Source organism: Dichomitus squalens (assembly GCF_000275845.1).
Source record: "Dichomitus squalens LYAD-421 SS1 unplaced genomic scaffold DICSQscaffold_49, whole genome shotgun sequence".
Classification (NCBI taxonomy): domain Eukaryota; kingdom Fungi; phylum Basidiomycota; class Agaricomycetes; order Polyporales; family Polyporaceae; genus Dichomitus; species Dichomitus squalens.
In genome coordinates this window covers 197,702-223,599 of record NW_006766931.1, presented here as the reverse complement: position 1 = coordinate 223,599, position 25,898 = coordinate 197,702, and the positions used below count along the sequence as shown (strand labels likewise).

Sequence of the window (25,898 nt, the reverse complement as noted above, 5' to 3'; positions counted from 1 at the left end):
GCTACAGCACTCCCCAAGGGACTAACCTTTTCTTGATTCCGGGGCTGCGGGCTTAACACTGTACGCCACGTAGAATGCTGTTAGTCCGGTGCGGCACCATCGTCGTGATTTCAGCACGAGAGAATGGAGGACGGCAGTATTACGCCCACGCTTGTATGACGATTACGACATACTGCGAGCATTAGTCCGAGAACATAGTGGCTACCTAACCGAATATGTTCTGGACTTGCGTCTGCGTCATCAGTTTTGCCAAAGGCAGCAGTGTACTGACATGCTAGCGATGTCGACTATCTCCTGTGAGGCACGATCGCCGCGAGAAAGATGAGACAGGGAACAGTACTGGACGACTTTCCATAAGGATTTACGGCTCTACGGACGTCCGTAGATTTCTAGGCGGGGTTTGAAACAGTCTGTGGATCTTGGGCGCTAAACAGGCGGCATGTTCTGCTCATCATCAGCAAGTGACTGGAGTGTCTTATGTCATGTCTGTATTTGGCATGCAGTTTGCTTTGTCATGATGGCTCCTTCCTTTCTCGTGGTCACGGCACCGTATGCCGAGGTCTACGGACTGTCTACGGCCTGTTAGAGATTTAGAAAGGGGAGTCGGACCCCCCTCCTAGATTTTGACGTCCGTATCCTAAATTTCCTCAGCGGAGTTCAGATCTGGTGTCGGCAACACTGCCCCTTGCCCAAATCGGTCTGTTTAGAGATTTACGGACGTCCGTAGAGCCGTAGATAGCTTATGGAAAGTCATCCACTATTCACCGGCAATGTCAGAATGTTGGGATAACGGTATCATAGTATGTCTGAGAGCGATGCCTGCGGATATGCTAGATGCGCCGCTCGGCGGCACTCTACCCCTCTAAGGGTACTTACAATCAAAATCAGGAATGCCTTTCTCGGATTCCGGCGCATCAGTTGGGACTTGGCATACGTAGCACGCAAAGTCCGCTCCCGCGAGAGTGACAAGGCTTGAAGCTTGAAGCTTGGAATGCCAAAGTTAAGTGAGGGGACCTTATGGAAACTTCGCCGTCGCGTCAGGTACGCCGGCGAGCAGGGTCTGTGAAGTACATCGAGTGGATCAAGTGAATCGCGTCCGTATACGTCAGCATTGTGTAAGTTCCTCGGCTACGGGCTAGCATGCATGTTCCGCACATCAGAGCACGGAGTTACCGGTACGGCCGGAAGATGAGAAAGCCGCAGGGCGCTACTGTTTGTCGCTCTTCGCCGGCCTCCACCTTACTTGCATCAAGATACATAGATGGTAGCCTCATGTGGAGCTCGCAACGTATCTGTGATAGATAGCGTACCCCCTGTTGAATGAGGAAAAGCGGCATTGTCGGTCATACTCTTCCGAACTTGGTCAGTTGATCGGTCGTCAAACGAAGAACATTCGTCTATTCCATCACCACGTTCGTTGAGAGACTTTGAGTGTCGGTGTTTCCTCTGTCTCTACCATGGTCGAGACCGCCCTCAAGGGCGAGGATTGACGTACGTCGATTGCGATCTTCACACCTTCGCCCCTTTGCCTCAACTTGATTGAAATCTGGCGCAGGCGATAGAGGGGTCTAATAGGTGTCAGTAGGACATGTACGAAGATGTACCAAGCAACCAATTTGCAGGGCATTGGCGGACGATTCCCACGAATGTGGAAAGGCCTGCAGGGAAATGAGCATTGTGATGGCACCATGATGAATTGCCGAGACACGCACGGATACACTACAGTCGTTTGCATATCAAACTGCAGTGTCGCGCGCGCGTCGAGACTATTTGCTCGTATTTGCCCCACCGTCGGGTACCGGCTAGGACGGCCACTCTGGGGGGTACACCTTCGGTGAAAACGGATGAGCTCCCTCAGAAATATTGTAGCTAGTGTATACTGCAGTTAACATGGTCCCTAGCATTGCCTGGTTGGTTTTCGATGCAGAAAGTGCTTGTTGTACTTGATGGCCAAAGGTGAGTTGACGGAGGCCGGTCCCAAACAGGCAGGAAGACGCTGGCTCGCGGCGTTGCAAGCACGAGCAAACAGCCTCGCGGCGCGCGCGTCGACTGCAGTTTGATATGCAAACGACTGTAATACAGTACACTACCTCATAATGCATAGGATCGGTACCCCCATTTCCGTATGCATCATGGGACATAATGCATTATAAGACAGCCTATCGAGCGTGAAGCGCCCGTTTGGTACCCATCCGAGGCCTCTGCGGCGATATGCATCATTAGATATGACTTCATACATAATGAGGTAGTGTACTGTATGCATGAGAGCTGTCAAGAAGGATAGCCGACTATAGCATCTCTTGCGCCCCTACTCAGCACTATGTAGTTGGGCCTTAGCGTTTGGATGAGAACAGTAGGAAGCAACGGAAGATATAAACAGAAAACCCATGGGCCAAAGCGTCTTGAGAGAACTACGGGAACTATGGCCCCCGTTCGCCAGCTCGCATGTGAAAGCCGAGGCTGATAGGTGCCGATTCCCCTTCTGTTCTCAAGTGGACTGACGACCGGCAGTCTAGAACATGCAGGATTCAGCAAGTGAATAGGAATGCATCACATACTGCACTATGTGCATATCGGTACGTACACGGCGGTAGCTGAGGACAACATTGTCGGGACATATATTCCAAATACTGCCTAACAACGCCAATGGCTTGTGAGGACGCTCGGGCCAACGGAGAAGAAGACACTGTGGCTGCATCCGAGAAGAACAGAAGTCCCTATGTCACAAGGCCATCCCAGCCTCGTCAAACACAAACGGGCGAGCTGTCCATGTCGGACTTGGGTATTGTGAAAATCGCGTAAGAAGATGAAAATGCTTTAGGTGGCTCACCAGGTACAGACGGACCCCATACACATCGCTTGGCCCGATTTTGATCTCTGGTCTGAACCGCCGCGATGGCGATTAGTCGACTCAGCGCGGCAAAGTATCAGCGTTACCAGAGTCAACTGCGGATGTCGTAAGACATATCTTCGCGAGTAAATTACTCATCGGCGGATACGGGGTTTGGCTTGCTTCGCTGAGGTGAGATCAACATCGAGAACGTTGAGGGTCTTACTTAGCCTGAGACTGCGACGCAATCCCCTACCCGCGACGCGCCGAGATGCTCGGCCACGGTGGAAGGAAACATCAATACCGGCGGAATCAGAATGAATGAGCAGGTATACTCACATAGAGATGGCGAGAGCTGTGTCGAGAGCGGTAAATGGTGTCCATGATTGGAGCTGCGGGTCCGTGGCGTTGAATGGAACATCGACAGCTTGAGAGTTACTGTACCTGTTCGAGAGGTTACAGCGTCTTCAGATCAAAGAAAAGGTCGACGATGGTCCAACCCGAGTTTTGATTGATATTGGAGTGAATGTAGCTGACGTCTTATAGCAACCTAGGAAAATGGAACCAGGACTGGCAAGGGCGCGTTCGTCATCAAGGATCGTGAAGAACCTATGATAGTGGGTCGCATTTCCCGCGCCGGTTGTGTGCTCGGATCACCGAAAATGTCCAACCAAGGACGTTGCCCGACTCTGTTCCACCACTGGAAGATATTCAGCATAGCGAACATATATCTCGGGAACATGCCAGGCAAGAGATCTAGTATGCTGTGGCTCAAGAAGCCGCATGACGCTAAGTAGGTGGGGCACATTTTGTGCAGCTTGTCCCCGAGGTGGGAGGTGGCCCGAGGGCGGACCTGCGGCGCTCGGCAGGGGCTTGCCGCTGATCCGAGCACAAGTGGCCGGGCGGGCCGCGGGAGTGTGACGCTGGGTTTCACACCAGCAGGAAATGAGAATTGTTCTGAACCGTCAGTCTTGCTCGAACCTGGCGAGTAGCTTCTTCCCGATCTGAATCGAACCGGTTCACTGGGACCTCTGCCAATTGGGACTCCTGCTTGAGCCAGCACAGACTCTGTCCCTTGGCGACCACCGTGAACCTGCTTGCCTCATGCGTATTTAGCCACTCCAATATTGAGTGAGCCCTATGCTTATAACTCAAGTCATTCGAAGAGCACTCATGTCTTCTAAGTTATAGACTTCGTAAGGGCTCAACGATGCTAGTGGCTGAGTGTGTTCGCACACTGTCATCACATAAATTCTCAACCCATCCGGGCAGGATTAGACCGCGCCTCCGATCCCCATGCAGAGGGATATCAAAACGTTCAGTGACTGGTACAGAAGGTCAATGCCTCGGACGCTCTTAGCATTGTGCCTCCTCGTTAGCGGGTTGCATACAGATGAGCTTACGATTTTCTATGTGTCTTAGTGCGATACACTGCGGATCTTTTACAAACAGCCACCGTTTCCGGTGCCACTGGCCACATTGCATCATGATGCCGAAGGTCGCAGGTTTTCCAAGTCCGAGGGCGCCCCAAAAGCCATCCTCCTCGCATGTGAGTGTCTGCACAGCTTCTGCCTGACCTCATCCGGTATCTGCTATTCATATTGTGTGCATTGACATACCCAACTTCTCCCAGGTAATGGGTGCAACTATGCCTTTATGCCTCGCAACGCCCTTAATGACTTGGGAGAACGCACCCTCTGCCAACGGCATTCGCGCCACGGTCATGTCGCATGTCATGGATTTGGGACAAACTCTTCCCAGACGCAACAATTACCGAGGAACTTCAAGCTATTGACATGGCCGTGACTGGCGCAGAAGGATCAAGCCCACGAGTCTCATTCCGACCCCTAGTCCTCAACGTTTCGCGGGATGGTTTGGCTTGGCGAGCTCTCCACGGACCTCCACGGACCAAAGACGCCTACGACCATCAATAGGGCAGGCTTTCTAGTTAGGTCTAGACATGCCTCATCTACTTTCTGACGGAGAGGCCTCAGCGCACGCCGCTATCATTGCGCGAGGATCAGGTAAGTCCAACGTCTTACTGAAATAGCGGCTCAGGGTCATGCCCTACGACGTCGAGACCTCTTGGTTGCTCACCATGTATCTCATAGTCATTGAGCAATTTGCCATCGCCTGATCAGGTACTTGATATAGTACCCATTGTGATGCATCGCGGTCCTTGAGTATCTCGTTACGCGTCCCCCGAGGATACTCGTTACTCCAGACACCAAGCAACTACGGTGGTCTCGTGAGGTTGATGATAAAGTCTACCAGGTACGAGCCCACTATCTCTAATCCTCGAGCTCGCTTCAGATGTAGCTGATCTAGTATATATCAGCGACTTGAGTCCCCTTTATCAGGTGAAGCGTCTGCTTTGACCGCTTTTTCGTCAGCGTGTTGTTCGGCTTTTCGATAGTCTTGGGCTTTGGGATCCCTTGAGTGGGCTGGTTACGCCTGGAACGACACGCTGTTGCGCTTTGTGTCCGTTAGCCAAGCCCTAAGATGTCTCTGGCCAGTTCCGGGGGCATTGCACTGATGCCGAGGTTCCTGACACTACTCAATTGAATGCACGGAGCTTTCCCAGTGTCCTTTCGTCGCTTTCATAGTTCGTCCACGGACGCTTTGGCGAACCATTTGCAGAGGTAAACCTTGTGAACAGGCTAGATCGGAATCTGAAGACCGAGACGCGCGCTTCCGCATGCGCCTGGTGGGTACCCATATACAGAACAGTCATCGTTCTTGACGGCTGCCTGTCCACTCAGATCCCATGGGATGGTACATTTTTGTCGCTAGTCGTTCCAAGGTCTGGAGCAGTCTGAAGCAGCTGACGCATGTCTAGGCTACAGATACCGCGTGTTGGGGACAAGGTCTACGGACATGCCTTTAAAGGAGAAAATCACTACCAAGTATTATCTTAATCCATCATCGTCCGGGCGGAAGTCGGTGGGTGCTCCAACTTGTCTGCGTCTTCAGCATGAGCATTCAGGGTCGCTCACAGCCCGTCGCTAGCTACACGTACACCTGACTAGATTGCCTGCCCTAGGACGCAGAGCTACTCCTCGCGCTGCGTGGACTCGCGGCCGCCAAATTCCCGGTACGGAAGTCAGAGTATGGACAGGCTGACTCGTTATCAGATGCACAGACCTGCGAACGCGTCTTGCGCCACCACGATGCAAGCAGTAGTGCAGGTCGTCGGGGTCTGTCCTGCGGCCGATGTTCCGAGCTAGATGTGCCTAGAGCCAGCCACTTCTACATTCCTCTTCCTCTTCCCTCCCCTCGCAGGCCGTGGCAGAAATCTTCTGTCGATTTGCGCATTTCCGCGCGGCGCGCGGGCGGCCAGGGCAACGCATGATCGAAGCGGAAGTCGGAGACAGGTGACAAACTTTCTCCCCCATAAGTTTCGTCGCTGGGCCACCGCGGCGTGTTCCCACAAGTCGAGACGGACGGAACGGGGTGTGCGGTTGCCGATCGCGGTGCGGTGCGCAGAGGTGTGCAAGCTGTAACCGCAAGGGAACAGACTCTCATCGCTTCGCTCTCGCCTCGTTCGCGGCCGCGATGCCGGAGCAGTATTCCGCCCTCTGCTTATGGGCATCGTTCTGTGGGTGTGATGGGATGAGAGATGGATGCGCACGCGCGCGTCCGCTTGTATAAGGCTTGGGTCTCTGCGTGCGGGGATCACATCGGCAACCCCTCCCTCGCTCTTTGCAACTCAACTCCGCTCTCCACCCCGCACGAAATGGCGCAGATGATCACCTTCCGCCTGAACGCTAGGCCGACGTACAGCGAGCGCATGACGGACGCGCGCGGGGAGTTGCGCAAGATTATCAAAGATCAGCTATGTGGGTGGTCGTCCTCATCGAATCCCATGGCGCCGTACCCGCTTCTCCCGACGATGCTATTGTTAACGCTGTGTATCTTAGGCGCTATCACTGGCGACAGGGACGCGAGCATGTCGTGGAGCAGGAAGTCGTACATGAAGAACATCGTTACTCGCTACCGCGTCCGCATCGAAGGGTGGCCCCTCGGCGACGTTCCCTTCAGGAACCTCAGCGATGTCTCCAATCTACCCAAGCTGGAGCTGCTCCTACGCGGGTTTAAGGATGGCACAATTCGCTTTTGCAAAATCACGGACGCCCAGTACGCTGAGATGGTCGCCGACCCCACGCCATGGATCGGGCCGCCGGGCGCAGATGGCGAGGGAGATGGCAATGCCGATTAGTTGCATATCGTACGTGTGTACTCGAGTTGCATGCTCGTGCATCCTAGTGTGCTGAGTTGCGCCTTCTCAGCTCCCAGGAGCCCAAACTCTCCCGTGTAAGTTTGTTTCTTCTAGAACTCTCTGCGCGGGACAGAACTGCCGCGCAATGTACCGAATAGCCTTACTGACTCGTCCGTCTTACCCTCGCGTCTCTTCCTTCGTCCTTCAGGGCGCATCAACGCTACGGGTCTCTCTCCCTGTCCATCTTGTGTAGCTTTCGGTCGCTTTCTGCGCAGTATGCCTCCGTTTCCGCTTGACTCCTAGTTGCTCTCGTGACCCCCACACTCGTGTGTAGTCGTTATGCACTGTATTTGTATCCTGCGCCCCATACACCGCAGATCTGTCCATTCTAAAGCTCCTACGACTTGCGCGCTTGGATGACGTGATCAGCGTTTCCGAGGGTCTGCGAATCTCGGCCATTGTGAATCACTAGTGCGCCACACTCTCGCCTCCGGGAGGAAGCTAGAACCGATGGCGAGGGGACGACGATCTTCGCCATACGGTTCGATAAGTGGAATGCTTGGGTGGCTTCGGTTCTCAAACCATACATTTTCGCGTCCTCGAAGGTCGCTTGTTCACCACCACGGGACCTGTAACGTATACCGGCCCGGCACGCGAGCGCTGACATAGAATCCATGAGTAGTAAGTACTACGTCTGCACGCGGAACTTCAGTCCGAGAGCGGCATCCGTCATTAAACAAGTCTCTTCGATACTTGTTCAATGAGGGTTTGGTGGATATCAGGTGAGGCTTGGCCCCGAAGCTCTCATCTCAAGTTTTCGACCCAGTCATGCGCTCCGTACGCATGATTCTGAAACACAGTTCGATGGGCAAACACGGTGTGGACGTGCAGTTTGCGTTGCGCATTCAGGTGTCCTCATAGCAGTGAGTCCAGGCCCGAGCTGCTATCGCCGACAGCGTCGCAGCGTTCCAGCGTTCCGTCGGTGTCAGTGAGGAAAGGGAAACGAGTTGCTTCTCACCGCGAGACGCGGCAAGGAGTCGAACGTGTACTGGACGATGTCTGGTCTGACGTAACCTGCAGTCCGGTGCCCTCTTGTGCTATCTATAAGCCGCCTCTTTTCTGGCGCAAAATTGCCCCTCCTGTTCTTTAATCCTGATCAGGCAGGCGCTTCGTTCGCGAAGTTCGCGGAACCGAGCAGAGCTAGCTATTCACTGTATCCTCTCGGCGCCATCCAGAGTGATCTACGATGACCTTCATCTTCGTGGCGCACCATTAATGCGTATGGCTACACTACGGCCGCAGCCACATCGGACTCTCTCGACGCACATGTATCTCTTGATCGCGACTGGCCTTCACTCAAGGCACCTGGGAGTAGTAGAACCAGGAGGTACTCCCTTCTCTTCCCTGTTATCAGTCAAGTGGTGAAATTTAGCAAAACAATGCTCACTGTTCATCCGAGTAGTCGGTTTGGGGGTTGGTTCGTGGCTCAGGCCCGGAAATATCGTCCGCCTGCACGCGAGCACTATACGTGGATAGCAATAGAGATGGTGAATCCCCTACCTCTTCTTCTTCTCGTTACTCACGCAGTGATGTCATGAGACCAATGAGCTCTGTAAACGATGAATCCCCTACCAGTTCGGGACGAAGCGCCTCCTACCATTCTATACCAGCGGCCGCTTCAATCCACCCACATCCGTGTTTCACATTCAATCCTTCACGCTCAGTAGCCTTGAATATCTACCGCCAGCACACCGGCGGGTACAAGTACCACTGGCAGAGATCATTGGCGGAGGGCCTCGTTTCGTCCGATGAACACATCGATCTAAGTAGCTCTGCGGTGAGCGCTTCGTACTCGGCCGTGTTCCCCGTCGTCTTCCCGAATGCGTCATCGAGGCTCGGCCAATCGACGTACTACTTACTCGCGCTCTCGAGCACCTGAGCCGACATGGTGTTGCGATTGTCTCACGTGTGAAGCGCGAAGAAGCGCGATCATGGGCAAGTGCCCGCGCCCCATTGGGGTCGCGGAGACGAACGTGTTGCCCTCGTATCGGTCGAGGTCCTAAGAAGTTGTGAACCCACCAGGCCGACGTCGAAGTCAGCACATCTGCATCTCAGAAGCAGAGAAGTCTATGGGAATGCGCGCACCATGTTGCGCATGTCTATGCACGGACCTCCACGATAGCCGGACCTCCTCCAGCGACAGCGACGGAATCACTGCGCCCGCGTCCAGTCTGTCACTCACAGTTTGGCGGCATAATGCTCACCATTGCACCCGAGTCGTAATCCTTCCTCTACTTCGCTGATCGAAACTCCTGATCAATGACTGCTGTCGAACGAAACGAGGCCACTCGAACCTTGGAAACGTTGCCTGGGCTGCTCCAGACGTAGTGTCTGAAGGTACGCGACCTTCTGGCCTCCGGAATGGTAAGCATTCGTGAGAGCCGGAGCAATGCTAGCAAGGTTGCGCGAGTCCCATGTTTTGCAAAAGAGCTGAACGTTCTACAAAGATGAGCTATGGAATGCTGCAACCTTCGACGACTTCCACGCCTCTGCGGGCAAGGTCCTGGGCAGAGATATGGTTTCGATCACTAGTCACGACGCGTACGGCATAGTTGTTAGAAGAGTTATCTGCCTGAGGCTTGACGGCTGCAGATCCGTGACGGAGATGAAGACGGTGAGTTTCTCGGGTTGAGGGCGCAGGCTCGGGCACACTGCGAGCAACGTCGAGGGGTATCGCAGAGAGGGCGACTCCACAAATAAGGATAAGTTAAGTCCGTGTGGAATCATGGTGGCCTACCGTGAACTCGATGGGATGGCTGTAAGAGTTGAGAAATAGATACTGTTGAGTCAGTGTGACGAGGTCGCGCAACATCGTGTATGACGTGCCCTAAGTGCACGTGTTCACGTGCGGTATTCTAGAGATGCCTTGGAAGGATCTCCTACTGAACTTGACGACAGTTGATATGCACTTTGCGCCCACCCAACAGCGTGCATACATGCCTATTCATGATAGTACTATACAACAACTCTATTGGATGATCGTTGGGTATTTGCGGGGATAGTCAGAGGCTGATGAATATACAATCGGCAGAAAAACCGGACTCACCAATCTCGTAACATACGCTGTTCAAACGAGGTCCTGCGTAAGCACATAGCGGTACCTGACCTTGTTGTCCTTCACATTCTGCAGCGCCGTTCCAGCTTTCTTCATGGGCATCTCCTCGACCCACGGCTTGATCTTCTTCGACCGCGCAAGCTCTAGCATTTCCAAGCAATCCTGCTTACTGCCAATCTTGCTCCCTCCTAGCATGCAGCCGTTCGCGGCGAATCTCATCGCATGGATCCCAGGAAGCGGGTCGTCCATGTCGGGCAAACCCACGGTAATGAAGCGACCGTGGACGTACAGCATAGAGAGCCAATCACCGAGTGGCATCTTCTCACCGTGAACGTCTCTGGTGGAGAGGAGAATGTCTAGCGTTTGTGGATATTCCTTCCAGAAGTCCTGAAAACAAGCGACCACGTGACATTAGTGTTTCGACCTCTGTAAGGCGAACGTACTTGCACCAACCTTCTTCTCAGTGTTGATGACGTGGTCAGCACCCATCTGCTTGATGTCGTCAATCTTGCCCTGGTCGTGCGTGAGCGCATAAACCTCGGCGCCCATAGCCTTCGCCCAAAGGATGGCGTAGTGTCCAAGTCCGCCAATGCCCATGATGCCAACCTTCTTCCCGGGGCCGCACCCGTGGGTCTTGAGGGGCGAGTAGACAGTGAGCCCCGCGCACAACATGGATGCGACGTCACGGGACTCGATCTCGTCTGGGATCGGGAAGACGAACTGCTGGTGGGCGCGGATGCCAGTCGAATAACCTCCCTGGGCGACAACGCCATCGGGATATTCTGAATTCTAGGCGCATATAGTCAGTTCCAACTCGATATCTCATATGCATAACTCGTACGTATGTCTCGATACCGTTAGGACAGTAGTTCTCGTAGCCGTCCTTGCAGGCTCGGCATGACATGCAGCTGCCACGTTGGGCACCCACCCCGGCCCTGTCACCGAGCTTGAAGTCCTTGACATTTTCGCCTACGCGGGTGACGGTGCCGACAATCTCGTGGCCCACGACGAGAGGGAGCTTGGACTCGCCCCAACCCCGAGTGAGGGTATGCACATCGGAACCGCACACACCGCAATGGGTGACGGCGATCTCGACGTCGTCAGGCTGAAAGTTTTTGGGCTTGAATTCGCGGACTTGGAGGTCTGTCCATTTGCTCGGGTCTGATTGGTGAAAAGTGAGTGCAGGCTTGGGTACGAAAGACGAACATTCCTCACCGACGAGGGCATAACCCCTGAACTGCAGATCCGTGGGCATGACGGTGAGATGGAAGATGGTTCAAGAGCGTTTGGTGAAGGAGAGGAAAACGAGGTGGACGTGTTGGTCTGCGCTGGGCTGATATACTGGGAGGACGTGGTGTCATGGAGCGAGAGTGGTGACATCCTCTCGGCGTCCAGGGAAGTAAGAGGCTGAATGAGGCGACGCGGCTGCTGAATCCGGATAGAAGAAAGTGAAGGTGGCCGCCCACAGATGCCCACAACCAATCGCGGGCGTCGTCGATCGGGCGCAGGGAGCAAACTGAGTTTCTAGGACTGCCACCGCGTCCGGGTCCTTTGTTCAACCATCTCCTTGGTTCATGACGGCAAGAAAGCTTCAAAGATCAAGAATCATCGATACAGTGTGAGGATGCTCGAGTAGAGCCACGTTCCTGGAAAGTGGACAGGTGCGGATGCCCGCGAGTAAGTACTTACATATGAACGCTGAGAACGCTCCTGAGGACTACGATTGAACGCCCGTGAAGGCGGTCCGGGCCGGGAGACACGCGTCGGTCGGATCCGGCGCTCTCTGGCAGCTGGCTCTCTCTCTCCTCTCGCCCTCGAATTGTGACGGCTTTCCGCTGTGTGTGCGAGGCGCGCCGCGGTCTTGAATATCCATGCCGCCTGCTGGAAGACGTATCGGAGATGACTTCGTGGACGACTCAGACTCGGATGTTTCCATCACTGGACTAGACGACGATACAACTCGCTCTAAAGCAAAGGGGAGGGCAAAGGCCATTGACAGGAAGAAGAAGGATAAGGGGAAAGGGAAAGCAAAAGATGTGAGCTCTCTCTCGTCAGACACTATCTCCGACTGTGGAGTACAAATTCCCGTGCAGAGATGTCATCTCGCTAATCTGCCCTCTCACCGTTGTTATAATGCACCCGATCGACTGTCGTCCGAGCTGCTAACTCATACTTTGCGCGGTCGTTAGCAAGCGTATGCTTGGGAAGCAACGTACACCCGTTCATGGGACACGGTACAAGAAGATGAAGCGGGGAGGCTGGAGGGTGCAGTGCAGAATTTGATCGCTCGAGGTCGAAGGAGGCGGTACGTCGACTGCATTGCACGTATCTCGTTAGACGTCGGGCCGCCTAACGAGTATTTCAGGCTTCTTGCACCTGCTGCAGCCATCCGACGTACAATAATCCGTCACCTTGTACTTGTGCTCGACTTATCATCAGCAATGATGGACCGCGACATGCGCCCTACGCGGTTTGATCTCATGCTTCAGTACGCCCGCGAGTTCGTTACGGAATGGTTCGATCAGAACCCTCTGGGCCAAATAGGTATTGTAGGGATGAGAGGAGGGCTCGGGGAGCGAATAGGCGAGATGTCTGGTACGCCCTGCGACTATATGCGTTACAATTGCTGTCTGAACATGCGGGATATGCACTATAGGGAACCCTCAAGATGTCCTGAAAGCGATACTGGAGCGTCATAAGCTTCTGCCTAATGGCGAACCAAGTCTACAAAACGCTGTCGAGATGGCGCGAAGCAGTATGAGCCATTTGCCGACGCAGTCTTCCAGAGAGATCGTTGTCATCTTCGGGTCTCTCACAACATGCGACCCTGGAAACATACACGATACGCTCGACGAGTGCGTGAAAGACCGCATCCGCATATCTATAGTCGCTCTTGCGGCGGAGATGAAAGTATGCCGAGAGCTCTGCGATAAAACAGGCGGTGCGTCGTCCGCCCACTCATAGTGCCCCTCGGGTTCCCTTGACGGACGACTGACTGGTGCGCGCAAACAGGTCAGTTCGGTGTTGCGATGAACGAGGGCCACTTTAAAGACCTCCTATTCGAGCTTATCCCGCCCCCAGCTCAACGCGCGGTAGCGCGCACAGGAGGCGGCACGGCCGCGGACCTGATGATCATGGGCTTCCCGATGCGACTCCCAGATACGTCCCCACCCTCGCTCTGCGTATGCCACTCGCAGATGAAGAGCGAGGGCTTCCTATGCCCACGCTGCCTTGCGAAAGTGTGCGACGTCCCGACGGATTGCGATATCTGTGGACTAATGATCGTGAGCTCGCCGCACCTTGCGCGAAGCTACCACCACCTGTTTCCAGTGAAATCTTACTCCGCCGTGTAAGTAAACTGCCTGTTCATCTGCCCCGCGCATCGGCACCGTCCGTTCCTCTTCATCCGCGACGCAGCACTCATGTTCCGTGTAGGACGACACTGGACGATACCCCGGAACCGAGCAAGCGATGTCACGGGTGCGCCGTTGCGTTCAAGGAGACGCCTTCGACCATGTTGGGCGCGTCTGGCGAGGGCATGAGTCCCTATGGTCGATACCGTTGTTTGGAGTGTCATAGCGACTTCTGTGCGGACTGCGACGTGTTTGTGCACGACGTCGTCCACTGTTGCCCAGGCTGTGGGAAATAAACTCCGTGAAGCCTCGTCGCTCTCTATCTGATCGCACACACGTTCTAGAAATGTCCTTTCGCGCTCTCGGCTCGGCTCGTCCATCATGCAGCCAAGGTCAATCGTACAACACCCTGGATTCTGCGAGAATTCGAAGTGTAACATTCGGTAGCTTTACTGAGGAAGCACCCATTCCCTTCAAGCATCGCTCTTCGTTCGAGGGTGGTTCCAAAGGGTTATCACCGCCTACACGCGTCCACACGACCCTGCAGGTGTTCTCGGCCGCTCCCTATTGAAGACACCTTCTCACCTAGTCCCACTTCTTCCTCGTTCGTCGAACGCACCGTCAATTGAACAGGCCCTCGAAATCTGTTGAACCACTTCGGCGACGTGAGCAACCCTAAACCTTGCCTCCAGTCTGTTCCGCGCGGTTTCCAAGGAATCTGCTGCGCTCCCACTATCGTCAGCATTCTTACTAGCCTGTGAGTATCGATTTCTCCTTCACAGCACAGTAGTCATTCAGCAGGTTGATATGCGTTACGGTGTTCCGACAATGCAACGTTCCCGCCGCATGTCTGCGTCAGGCGTGTTCCCGCTGCCGTTGCTGGACCATGTCCAGAAGCGAAGGAAGCCAGCAGAAGGCGAACCATTTCCGAGGACTTGTGTCATCACCTGTCCTCTATCCCGAGGCAGAGCAATCGCCCGAATTCAGTGGGGAGCTACCCATCCGCTGATCTATCCCGTTGCTATACCGCATGACGACACGAACGGCGCGGCGATGCGGCATAATGGCGCCTGTGTCGTCGCCTTGCTGCGCGGATCTCTTCGCGAACCTTCTGCACGCACCGGTTCTGGAATGGGTACTACATACTGAGGTCGCGGGAACGTAGCGTTATCGCGTATCCCGCATGCCGCCTTCATTGTTGCATGCGGTCGCGGACCTGCACTCCAAGGCAACCTCCAGGCTGCCGCGTTCGTAAACTGTATGTGCCGCTGCGCCTGAGCGCCGATGCCCGGGTAGTTGGGCTGTAGATGGTTATATCTTCAGGCGATAGGAATCATCGCCGCTCCTGAGCTTGAGGTGACGGCGAGCTTGCTCCCGAACACCGTCCCGGTCCAAGCTAGCCGTTTGCGACGAAAATTGGTTGATATTGTTTGCAATCCGAGCCGCCGGGTTGTGTTCAATCTTTCTCTCAACCCTCCCGGCTTTCATGAGATAGCAATTCGGTTACGTGTTCGTGGATGTGGAACCGCTTCAGGTCATGGAGAATCGCTTGTCCTGTCCTGGTCGCCTTGTGTCACGAACTGGATCATTCTTCAATCTTGCGGAGCTTCCCGTCTAATGCGCAGTCGAGGGACACAGTGTATGAGTGTTGGGGGTGTCAGACTAATTAGCAATTGCAATGAGATTGCCCGCCAAATACCTTCCTAGACGATGGCAACCCACTTTCGTCAATCCTCCTTTATGAGCAGCTACAGCCGAACTGGCCGGCAAGCCCACTGCAATAAGATGGTACGTACCATACATGCTTCCAGTAGTCATCCTGCATATCTGTATCCTGAGCTTTCAAAAGCTGCCCTCCCATCCCGCCTGCCGCATCGAGAGTCACCGTAAATGTAAGGCCGCGCACTGTGCCTGTAAATGATCCGCTCGATGTAGTTGTCCCATTCCGTCAGAACTCGCACCGCGACTTTGTCCACGTATTGGTCCCATTCAATTTCCTCTTTCTCCGTGCGGGGAAATTGCTGCTTGTTGGTCCACGCAAGTGCCATCTTGGGGCGCGCACCGAGGACCCGACTTGCTTGTCGGTCTCGGAACCAGTCCACCAACGTTGTGCCTAGAGAGGGTAGGGTCGTCTATTGACCCCAAGTCCGATCAGCCACCATCGTACTAGGCCACTGACTCACGATAAATACACCTACGTGCAACATTTCCACGTGAAAGAAGCGAAGACGAGGGAAATTAGTGACAACGTCCAGCAGAGACCAAGGCGAGCTGCGCTCGATTGGGAAACACTCCCCCACCCTCAAGCTAACAGCTGAGGACCAAGAAGAGCAACGATCCCGGGAAGTTGCCTAGATAGAAGGTAAGGCCTGTATAAGTGGGTGAGGTTGGTAGGGACTGGCGTTTGGCTGCTCAATAACGGAGTACGGCATGTGAGAATCTGGAGGGAAGGGTGGGGGATGACTTGAACATGTTCAGGATCGTCCGGAAATATGTAACTATAGCGCATGTCGATTTCTCGCAACCTGCCATGGGCGACAACAAAGGCCAGGAGATCCTTCTGGTTGACGCGCATGTCTGCTGCAAAACTACGAAGCAGGGGGAGGCGCACTCCGGCTATCGCTGTGAAAGGGGCCCCGATGACGACTTCTCTATTCTGCTCGACGACGAGATGTTGCAGATTGCGAAGAGTACCCAGCAGAGAGGGGAGGATGTCAAATATGAGCTCGTCATGTGTCCCACTCGCCAGGAAGCTGATACTGGCGACCGTGTCCGCGCGGCGAGGGCAAGACCTCATCGACAATTGAAACTTTGTCACTTCAGCGCCCCAATGAAGGCTGACGTTGCCATACAGGACGCCTTCTGTCAATGCGCAAAGCTTGCGGTTTTCCTGCATGAGCCGACATAGAGCGCTGCGGTTGGAAATCAAGTCGATGATCTCAAGCCAGAGTTCGCTTGGTGAGTCTACCGAGAAAGAGGGTGTTAGCGTATAGCACATCTACATCGTTCCGCAGATTCACAGACTCATCGCAGATTGAGGGCTGAGCAGCAGAGTACCAACGCGTACCTGGGTGTGCCTCCGCTGAATCACTGCCCTCCGCGGCCCCGGCATATAGGCTCTTATTGGGTTTCCAGAGACTCACAGTGTCCTTTTTATCTTCAAAAGTGTGTACCCGCTTCAGGTTGAATGTAGTCTGACTTACAGGCTCCAAGCATGACACATGAATGCATGAAGCTTGAGCTTAAAGGCCTGAGCAGCGGTCCGGGAGTCATACTTGGTGAGCGCTTATGAGGAGCGCTAATCTGGGTGGGCATGGCACCGGCCGATGTCATCCAGGGGAGGCTGTACTACCAGGCCCAGTGCACCGTCGTGCACTGAGATGGCCCACCTGAGATCTCACATCTCGCCGGAATCAGTGCGGGAGTATCCATGGTGAACATCTTCAGTTTCCTGAGACGACAGAGAGGAAGAGGTCGAACTTTCATACCCCTGAGGTCTTGGCCTAGGAACACATTTCTCCCATGTATGTCGCGCAACGCTCTAACTGGTATGAGACAACGTCTGGACTCCGTCGTGAAAGAATCCTGTAAGGGATATATCGGATATAACTTGTGTCCGGCGCTCCACTTGCTCGCGTTATACCGAAGGACTGATATATATCGATAACATGGACCAAGGAAGACACAATCACTGACTTATATCGCGGTGCACAGGACACAACCCGGAAGGACAGTAGGAGTCATTATACCTCCGCAAGACCAAGATCTTCTGCAATGATGGCAGCTGCCTTTTCGCCTATCATGACAGCCGTGGAGTAGGTGTTCTAGTATTGAAGTGAAGCGTCTTGATCTCTGTAAGTATATGGGAAGAGTTTGTGAACGTACCGTCGCAACGTTTGAGGGACATATAGACATGTCGGCGACTTTGAGATTTTGAACGCCATAGACGGTGAGGCGCGAATTGACGACACCAAACTGATCGCGTGGCTTCATGGCGCAAGTTCCAAGCTGGATCCAACGATTGAGATTTCAACGCTCCTCATCCTCTGGGGGGGCAGAGACGCACCGAATGCCATGCTGTTATGACTACAGCACATCTGAGATGGTATATCCCATTGCAGACCAGTCAGACAACAAACTCACTTCTAGCCTTCAGGAAGTCGTCGATCGCCTCGTCATCCTCCTTAGTATACACGATGTCCGGAGCGTCGATAGCGACTGGAGTATTATGGTCCTGCGACACAGCTGCCTCACTGTCTTGTGGAAACGTGGGGTGATCGGGAGCGTATTCGCCTCTGTATGAAGACATGCGTCGACCATACTCCCTGGCAAGCTTCCAAGCGTATCGCATTACCGCCAGGTCCTCTTTCCTGCGTGCGCGATGATCAGGTTTGTTCCTGTAGCCATCGCAATGCAGGACACGTACCGACTAAGCACGCCCGTATCGAAATCAACAGGTGAGTGGACATCATGAGCAGAAGTAATGTGCACGGATCCCGTGCCGACGGGGTGCGTAGAATATACGCCCGTGCAAAATGCTTTGTGGTTGGCTGCCGGAGGCGAGAGTCCGACGTACCTGTACAAGTAATCAGATATAGGTAGCAAGGCTTTGCCAGGGGTCCTCACTGAGATATCTGACCAGCCCACATGATTGGGCGGTCTGGTGTGCTAGCGTAATACGACGCCCATCGTTCTGCGAACTCTGGACCGATCGTCCGCAATTCTTTCTCAGATGGTCTGAATTTGTATCCGCCATCTAGGCCGCTGGGACGTGCTAGCTTCAGCACATGGGGACACATAAAGGCAAGAAAGCCACTCACTTCGTTGCCATAAGGCCTTGACCATTTTGTTGCCATTGGGCCGACCACTCTAAGGTAGAACATCTAGAGATGCGCCAAGAGAATTTAAACGAACGTTGCGCACTTTCAAGTTCATCGGCATCACCCCGCACGATGCCATCAAGGGTATCCGCATCCTGCTTTGCATGGAAGGGCACAAATATTAGTGGATGATCTATCAAGGACATAAGCATATGAAAATCGATGTAACGTGGCAAACCGACCATTGTAATTCTCTCCGACTCCAGGCAAATCCACCACTTGCTTGATACTGTTGCGGTCCAATATATCTTTGGAGCCTATCCCGGATCGTTCCAGGATCCCAGGGGAACCAAATGTTCCAGCAGAGATAACGACAAGCTTGCTCGCGCGTACAATGCGCGGTGTCGTATCAGCGTCCGACGACAAAAGAATGTTGTGCAAGAACTCTACTCCTGTCGCTTTCCCTTCTCTACGAACGTCGATCATCAGTCACGGGAAAGAACTGGAAGGTGCCGGCGCATACTCTATAACGACTCTCTTCACCGCGCATCCAGGGAGGAGGTGCACGTTTTTTGACTTGTCGAGAGCTGGATAAATGTAGTGATGCGCCACATCGGACCGACGGCCGGTCTTCCCGTCGATCCACTTGGGCCAGGGCTGCGAAAGCAGGCGCGTTGGACTCGTATGTCAACATCAAGTCATGCGTCAATAGAATACCGCGATGCACCTCGATACGATTCACGTCTTGCACCATGCTGTTCGCATCGTCGACAGCTGTGCGAGTCCGGTCATAGCGCAGCACAGTCTCAACGAAGTCGGTCCCTACGCTGGTGAGAGCACCGCCATACGAGACTTTGAGAGGTCCATCATATCCATGTGTAGGTCTATTGGGCACATTCTGGTACGTTTCTACCTGCAAGCCAATGAGAACCTTGAACGTTATCGGAAGGCGCGCCGGACAATCTACGCACCTTCTTGATAAAGGAGAGCAGCTCGTGGAAGCTCCAGCCAGGGTTATTATACAGATGCGCCCAGTCGTCATAGTCGGAGGCAGGCGCACGCGTGTACTTCATGACTTCGCAGGGAGTGCGTCAGAGCGTAGATGTCTCAACGTCCGGACTGTGACTTACAGTTGACGCTGGAGCCACCCCCAACGCACTGCCCGCACTGGGTCGAGAGCTGACGACCATTCAGATGCTCGCTTGGCTTGCCGATAACGTGCTTGACGGTCTGGGACTCGGGCAACAGATGTGTCAGAAAGCGACCCGGCTGGATATGGGCGAGATTGTCTCGGACGGTTGGCCCGATCTCAAGGATGAGAATACGCAGAGACGGGTCCGCCGCAGCCAGTCGTCCAACGATGACACCAGCAGCAGTGCCACCTGCATGCGTAGGGACATTAGTACCCTAGGTCGACGGTTAAGGTTCGACGCACCTCCCGCAAATATGATATCGTACTCGTCGAAAAGCTGGGGTGTAGTCATCTTGCGAGCGGATTCGGAGAGACACCCCCCTTGGCGGTCCAACTTTATATCAAGCGACTCCACGGTGTCCTCCTGTCAGTCTGTTCCACATAGAGTGGATCAGTGGCAAACCAGCAAGTGAGTCGCGTTGAATGCGAAACGCACCGACCTAGGATGACGTATTGCAGCCTTCCGCCTTCTCTTGATGGACGAGGAACGGAAGAGTTTCCCCGCAAGGTCATGTGTCTCATACTTCCATATCTAACAAGACACGCTGAAGCTCTCTACTGCATTGCACAGGTTTATGGTGCTACTCAGGATGATGCGCTCTCACAGTCCGACGGCCTCGAACAAGTAGACGCGCTGTCAGTACTCAACCCCGGTGCTATTCATAGCCAAGATGTAGGCAAGTGGTGTAGCCTGAAGAGCACACATCAGCAGGTCACCGAGTACTCTCGTCAATTTCATTCACCTCTCGATCCGCAAGATTACGGTTTCATCCTCCTATCTGCTCTCACCGTCGTCACTCGTTGAATGAAGCTCATAGATGAGTACGGCGGCCTTAAACTGTTCGGTTGAGATTAATATGATTGCTTAGGTCGCAGTGATACCACAGAACGTATCGCCGCCCTGGCGAATCTTTGGCAAGCGTGGAGTCAGCATACATGACCGGGCACGGTGAACAAGAGCAGCATACCCACCAGTGTCTAACACCGGCAGCGGCGAAGCTCAGGTGTTCGCAGACTCAGTCTCGGGTGCAGTCCAAACGTCAAACGCGAGCGCAATCATATTGTGGAGCGGAAGGGAAGATGCCCTTAAGAAAGTATGATAGTTGCACAAGGAAACGAAGCTTCGAAGCCAACGATTCTCTGTGAACCTGACTGAATGGGATCAGCATATGACGAGTACATGTAAGGGACGGTAACATACATTGATACTACAGCATCGAGCTATGTTCCAAGCTAACCGATTACCAAAGAACATTGAGAGGACCCAGATTTGCCGACCAGTACCAAGCCCAAGATACAAAGATCACAAGGGGACAGTCCAGATAGTCCAGTCCGAGAAAGACAAGTATTACGATAACAACCAAGCGGAGAAACCTCTGGCGCTAAGAGAGGGCACAGACCTAGGTCAGACCTAAACAACGCATGCAACCCTCTGCATGGTAATGCCCTGCCCAATTCACATCCACGCGTCGAGGTTGGCGTAGCACTCAATTGAGTTCCCGTCCTCGGACGCGGACGTGTCCCTGAAAGCCTGTTCGGCTTCCTCGTCGCTCTCCTCGCCACCCGGAGGGGTGGGGGTGGCGAACGCTCTGACCAGGCGCGTCAGCCGCTCGCTCAGGGGATCGTTGCTGTCCCACGTCGACCGAGAATACGACGACGACTGCGAGGCGCAACCGGAAGCATCGACAGCGCTGATATCCGATGAAGACGTACTGTGGGACGGCACGATCTGGGCGTGAGTGGACCCCGAGGGGACGGATTTGACGGTGTTAGTAACGATATATTCGAGGGCTGGGACGAGGTCAGCCACGGAGCTATCAGAGCGGAATGCTGAGTAGGGGTGCTCGCAGGAACCAGTCTCGTCGTCCTCGGAGATTTCTTTGAGTGCGGGTAGCAGTCCTAAACCCGTCGTCCCTAGAGCTCTCGGAGACAAGAGGCCGAGGCCGATTGGTGGGCCGACGTTGGAACGTTTGCTGCGGCCAGGGAAGAATCGCGTCGAAGGTGGGGCAGACAATACGAATTTCTGCCCGGAGAAGTTGGAGAAGTTGACGGCGATACTCTCGTGAGGAGCGGTGATTGAGTCGATCGGAACCCGGAGAGACTTCGTGAATGCGACGGACGGCAGCGAAAAGGATTCCTCGAGAGGCGTCGCGACGAGGGGAGTTCCGGGCTCAGAGTACGAGCCATCTGTAGGGCTCGTCAAGGGCATGGTGGCGATAGACATATCTGATACGTCTATCTCATTGGTCGGCAGAGACGCAGAGGTGATGGCCAGACTCGAGTCGTCTTCAGCTGGAGAGAAAGACGGCGTGCCATCGCACGGATGGACGACGATTTCAGGCATGTCCTGATAGAAAGCAGGAGATGCTCCCTCCAACTTGTTCGCGGAATCTGGCTGAGGGACGCCTTCCGTGTGCCCACTCACCTCTTCGATCGCTCTCATGACGTCGGCGACGGTAAATGGCTCATGCTAGGGCGCATATATCAGGATGAGGCCAGAACCGGTAGAGGAGACGCGCACCTTGACTTCGTCTTTTTCCCACCACAACATAGTTTTCTTGAGCCGTGCGTGGATGGGTTCCTTGGGGCGGAGTGCCGGGAGCACAGCGAGTACAGGCCAGGGAAACTCGGGCTCAGGAGGCCTGGACCCAGACGTCGGCCGAGAGCGAGTCGAAGGCATCAAACCAGACCATATGGCGGATGGGTTGGTGTCAAGATGAGCGGCATGTTCGCCTTGAACTTTATCTTCAGGAACGTCCTCGGGGATATCTTGAGCCTGGGCGTTCGAGCGCGTTCGGATGCGGGGACGGTAGCGAAGGTGGATCAAGAAGGCGGTCGCGCCGACGGCCGAAAAAACCAGGAGGAGGATAGATATAACCGCCACAATGACGGTTGGGGTCCAGAAAGTAGTGTTCTTCGAAGAAGCAGGCGTAGTCGGAACCGGCGCCATCTTCGCAGTGCTTGTCCTAGAGGTAGTCGATTGTCTGAGGCCAAGGATGAAAGCACACGAGACGAAAAGAATAGGCAAACCGAAGCTAGTAGCGCAGTGGAGGATAACAGCCGGCCATGCGATGATGCCAGCCATCGCGCTCATCTTTCGGCATCGTTGTGGTGTCAACCGCTGATGACATTTGGATTGCGACCAGGAGGCCAGGCGAGCGGAAGGACAAAGTATTGGATAAGAGTCCATAGACGTTTAGCAACGGAATGGTAGGAGGAAAAGTCATACAGGATCGTGTGTAGTTGATGCCACCCAGACTCGAGTTGTTCTCTGGAAACGCAGAGATTCTCCTAAGGATATACTGTATTCCAGTTCTAAGGCAATGTCCTGAAGCTTTGTTCATGTTGCGATGTAGTTTCTCATTTCATACCTACTACAGCGTATATGACCGCACAAAGCGATGAGCGCAAAACCGGAACTCTTGTGAGACGAACTCACCAACACCGCCCACATAGCTACCATCGCGCTCCCGACCAGAAACTTGAATATATGCGCAGATTGTCTCGGATATGGGAGGACATTCGCGTGGAAAAAGACAGAATTGATAGCTATAGGGTTAGAAAATGTGCTCTTATCGTCACCGCCGTTGAGCACCGCAGACGGGTATGACGGGAGACGGAGAGCGAGCTGGGCGGCGGCTCGCATGGCGACGACGCCGGGACGGGTGCTGTGATCGGGCGCTTGTGGATGTGCTTGTCTGCTTGGGCGGACCAGTCTGTCATCTCTTCTCCTTCATCCCTCCCTCAACGACCTTGGCCCCGCCCCGCCCGCTCGGCCTCCTCCGCCATGCTGCCCTCGCTCTTGCTACCCTCTACGCTCCTTTTCTCTCTCGCCGCTGTCCAGGTTCGCGCCGGCGACGTCCCATGGCTCCAGCCATGCGACCCCGCCCATCAGAAGCTCCAGGAGGGCACCTTCCAGTTCCAGACTGACTGCGACGCCATGACCTTCTGTGCATCCAACTCGACCTGCGCCCTCCGCGGATGCCGCAACGACGAGTTCCCCTTCGGCTACCTCTCCAACGTTACCGTCCCCGACAAGTGTCCCAAGGGCCAATTCTGCCCAGACGAGCAGGACCAGTGTCAAAACCTCCTCCCCGTCGGGAGCGCATGCCAATTTAACCGCGATGGTGAGTGCTAGCGGAGTGATTCACCTGGTACGCGGCATCGCTGAGCTTTGGTGACCGGAAGACGAATGCGAGGGACCGCCCGACTTCAAGGATCTCGCGGACACGTCTGGCTTCGGGCTGAACGTGAACGGCTCGGTTTGCCTCAACAACATCTGCATGTGCGTCCTGTCGTCCGCTCTTCTGTTATGACTGGGACCGACCGCCTGTTCGCTTGTAGGTGGGCAAACGTCACGATCGGCCTTCCCTGCATCGTGCAAAACACCGCTTATACCGCCTACGGTCCTGATGGAGAATTTGTCGATATCGTGTCCAGGTGTGTATTCCATCGATTTACCTATCGTAGTTGTGGTGCGCCTGGACTATTTGTGGCGACGCGAGAGCGCTGGCATGAACTCGACAACGCCGCAGCAATACTTCCAAGACATAAGCCTGCGTCTACTGGTGCACTCGATTGCAATGAAGCAAATAGCGTCTCTATTTGTCAGGAGATGTCCTGGCTTTTGTGTAGCGGTTGCCGCTGGACGCCCGAACGCAGCGTCATGCTCCTACAGACTTGGAATGGTTCCCGCGGCGGTGACCATCAGTCTCTGAAACTCCGCGCTTCCCTGGAGTCTATTTGCGGTACCTTCTACATCATGTCTATTTATGACGCTAACGAACATGCCCTTGCAGGGGTAACTGCAAAGTTGGCCTGTACTGCGACTCGCAGCAACTGGTCTGTGTACAGACTAAAGCGATCGGGGAACAGTGCGACGCCGACAAGGAGTGCAGCACGTACAATTGCCTGGCGAACGGCACGTGCGGCGTGACGACGGACACTCCGGTCCAGGTGAAGAAATGGGTGTACGTGGTCGTCGCGGTCTGTATTCTCGGAGGCATGGTCGGCACGCTGGTCGCGCTGTACTTCTTTCACAAGAAGGACCGCGATGCGGAGCGCGAGAAGCGTCTCCAGTACTGGCGCGAGCAGGTACGCTAGCCGATCCCTTGCAATCACCCTTTCCTCAACACTCACGCTACGCCCGCGCCCACAGAACGCGTTCCGCCAGAACATTTTGCTAATGCAGGAGACGGCACGGCACTCGCTCATGGCCTACACGCCCGGCGGGGGCAGCCCGCGCGGGAGCACGTTGTACAGCCGCGAGGGCGGCATGCAGTCCGAGGACTCGGGGGCGCCGATGCTGCAGCCGACGACGAAGAGCAGCGGGCTGAGGTACTACGTGTCAGACGACAACTCGCAGATCGACGACCGGTCGGACGAGGACCTGATGATGGGCCAGCGGAGTCACCAAGATGTAGGGCGGTTCTGAGCACGATGTCAGTCGCTGTTCGCAGGCGCGTCGGTGTGTCGCTTGACGCTGCTCGGTTCCCTGCTTGCGCGAGTGCCCTTCTGGCCTATATTTCATCCCGCCTGCTGTCGCCGTGCCGCGCAGGCATCCGCTCGCGCACGCTCATCGCCTGCACGAACATCCTCAAGACTCCTCATTGGTTGATTGGGGACGGGCGGCATGGACTCATTCAGTGTTTGACTGTAGCCTACGTACGGTAGCAGACATGGAGCGAAACCGCTTGTCCCAGACTACGATTCCAATATCCACATATTCACCCCGTTACCCCCACCCAGACCAGTTCACGTCTACCGGTCCTGTCTTCAAACCGCGTAGAATCGGAATGACACTTCTACACTATCTTGCTCGAGCCTGCTTCGTTTATGTTTATAGCGCACGTTGACTAGCGCTGCGCTCCACGGTCTGTCGCTCGCTCAATTTTCGTAGTGCGCCGTACACTGTATCGCAATAATGAACGCTATCTACCTGTATATTTTCTGGGACATTCTGCATGACCTCGACACAGCAGAGCCTCGCACGAGTGAAGCCGAATCGATGGTCTCGCGCCAGAGATAACATGCGATAGTCGTCCAGGGAGAGCGCGGGATAGACGGGCACCGGGCGCATCCCACGGTGTAACGCGATGTTGCGCAGGATCGCGCCGTCTTCGGACGCACTGACAAGAAGCTTCCTTTCGAGGTGATGACGCGGTCCGGCATGCATACAGGGCACGGTGAAACTCGCGACCGAGATTGACCTATGCATATTAGCCTATGTAATTTAACATGTAATTTACCGGTAAATCTGCAGACGCCCGAAATGGATGGGTCAATTCGTGCCTGACTTTTGTGAGCTTTTATTATTATTATTATTATTATTATTATTATTATTATTATTATTATTATTATTATTATTAT

At 54.4% G+C, this 25,898-nt stretch overlaps 8 protein-coding genes across 8 annotated transcripts; 5 read left to right on the top strand and 3 right to left on the bottom strand.

Annotated features, from left to right (window-relative positions):
* The first annotated feature begins 3,917 nt into the window (after nucleotides 1-3,917).
* Nucleotides 3,918-5,191, top strand: DICSQDRAFT_157192 (uncharacterized protein). The gene is made up of 6 exons (XM_007369471.1): nucleotides 3,918-3,961; nucleotides 4,016-4,167; nucleotides 4,253-4,379; nucleotides 4,464-4,854; nucleotides 4,942-5,104; nucleotides 5,169-5,191. The coding sequence occupies exons 2-4, from the start codon at nucleotides 4,127-4,129 to the stop codon at nucleotides 4,623-4,625; spliced, it is 330 nt and encodes a 109-aa protein (XP_007369533.1). The 5' UTR covers nucleotides 3,918-3,961; nucleotides 4,016-4,126; the 3' UTR covers nucleotides 4,626-4,854; nucleotides 4,942-5,104; nucleotides 5,169-5,191.
* A 1,375-nt stretch (nucleotides 5,192-6,566) lies between these two features.
* DICSQDRAFT_129317 (uncharacterized protein) lies at nucleotides 6,567-7,049 on the top strand (the record flags this gene model as incomplete). The annotated part of the gene is made up of 2 exons (XM_007369470.1): nucleotides 6,567-6,669; nucleotides 6,751-7,049. The coding sequence occupies 2 exons, from the start codon at nucleotides 6,567-6,569 to the stop codon at nucleotides 7,047-7,049; spliced, it is 402 nt and encodes a 133-aa protein (XP_007369532.1).
* Nucleotides 7,050-10,070: 3,021 nt separating this feature from the next.
* On the bottom strand, nucleotides 10,071-11,447 carry DICSQDRAFT_91809 (GroES-like protein). The gene is made up of 5 exons (XM_007369469.1): nucleotides 11,380-11,447; nucleotides 11,006-11,325; nucleotides 10,618-10,953; nucleotides 10,156-10,551; nucleotides 10,071-10,077 (listed from the first exon to the last, which is right to left on the bottom strand). Exons 1-4 carry the CDS (start codon nucleotides 11,417-11,419, stop codon nucleotides 10,177-10,179), a joined length of 1,071 nt encoding a protein of 356 aa, XP_007369531.1. The 5' UTR covers nucleotides 11,420-11,447; the 3' UTR covers nucleotides 10,071-10,077; nucleotides 10,156-10,176.
* Nucleotides 11,448-11,974: 527 nt separating this feature from the next.
* On the top strand, nucleotides 11,975-13,988 carry DICSQDRAFT_111294 (TFIIH basal transcription factor complex subunit SSL1). Its single transcript, XM_007369468.1, has 6 exons — nucleotides 11,975-12,200; nucleotides 12,354-12,469; nucleotides 12,530-12,759; nucleotides 12,821-13,105; nucleotides 13,177-13,513; nucleotides 13,600-13,988. Exons 1-6 carry the CDS (start codon nucleotides 12,036-12,038, stop codon nucleotides 13,811-13,813), a joined length of 1,347 nt encoding a protein of 448 aa, XP_007369530.1. The 5' UTR covers nucleotides 11,975-12,035; the 3' UTR covers nucleotides 13,814-13,988.
* Nucleotides 13,989-17,260: 3,272 nt separating this feature from the next.
* Nucleotides 17,261-19,821, bottom strand: DICSQDRAFT_173648 (alcohol oxidase-like protein; the record flags this gene model as incomplete). The annotated part of the gene is made up of 14 exons (XM_007369467.1): nucleotides 17,261-17,341; nucleotides 17,403-17,525; nucleotides 17,584-17,603; nucleotides 17,661-17,887; nucleotides 17,944-18,093; nucleotides 18,144-18,281; nucleotides 18,338-18,386; nucleotides 18,441-18,530; nucleotides 18,580-18,806; nucleotides 18,861-18,994; nucleotides 19,065-19,250; nucleotides 19,309-19,412; nucleotides 19,468-19,719; nucleotides 19,773-19,821. The coding sequence occupies 14 exons, from the start codon at nucleotides 19,819-19,821 to the stop codon at nucleotides 17,261-17,263; spliced, it is 1,830 nt and encodes a 609-aa protein (XP_007369529.1).
* Nucleotides 19,822-20,752: 931 nt separating this feature from the next.
* Nucleotides 20,753-20,944, top strand: DICSQDRAFT_149591 (uncharacterized protein; the record flags this gene model as incomplete). Its single annotated transcript, XM_007369466.1, has 1 exon — nucleotides 20,753-20,944. The coding sequence occupies one exon, from the start codon at nucleotides 20,753-20,755 to the stop codon at nucleotides 20,942-20,944; it is 192 nt and encodes a 63-aa protein (XP_007369528.1).
* Nucleotides 20,945-20,985: 41 nt separating this feature from the next.
* On the bottom strand, nucleotides 20,986-22,614 carry DICSQDRAFT_129313 (uncharacterized protein; the record flags this gene model as incomplete). The annotated part of the gene is made up of 2 exons (XM_007369465.1): nucleotides 20,986-21,999; nucleotides 22,051-22,614. The coding sequence occupies 2 exons, from the start codon at nucleotides 22,612-22,614 to the stop codon at nucleotides 20,986-20,988; spliced, it is 1,578 nt and encodes a 525-aa protein (XP_007369527.1).
* A 663-nt stretch (nucleotides 22,615-23,277) lies between these two features.
* Nucleotides 23,278-25,468, top strand: DICSQDRAFT_163260 (uncharacterized protein). Its single transcript, XM_007369464.1, has 6 exons — nucleotides 23,278-23,656; nucleotides 23,718-23,814; nucleotides 23,874-23,969; nucleotides 24,165-24,293; nucleotides 24,329-24,623; nucleotides 24,688-25,468. Exons 1-6 carry the CDS (start codon nucleotides 23,317-23,319, stop codon nucleotides 24,961-24,963), a joined length of 1,233 nt encoding a protein of 410 aa, XP_007369526.1. The 5' UTR covers nucleotides 23,278-23,316; the 3' UTR covers nucleotides 24,964-25,468.
* The last annotated feature ends 430 nt before the right edge of the window (nucleotides 25,469-25,898 follow it).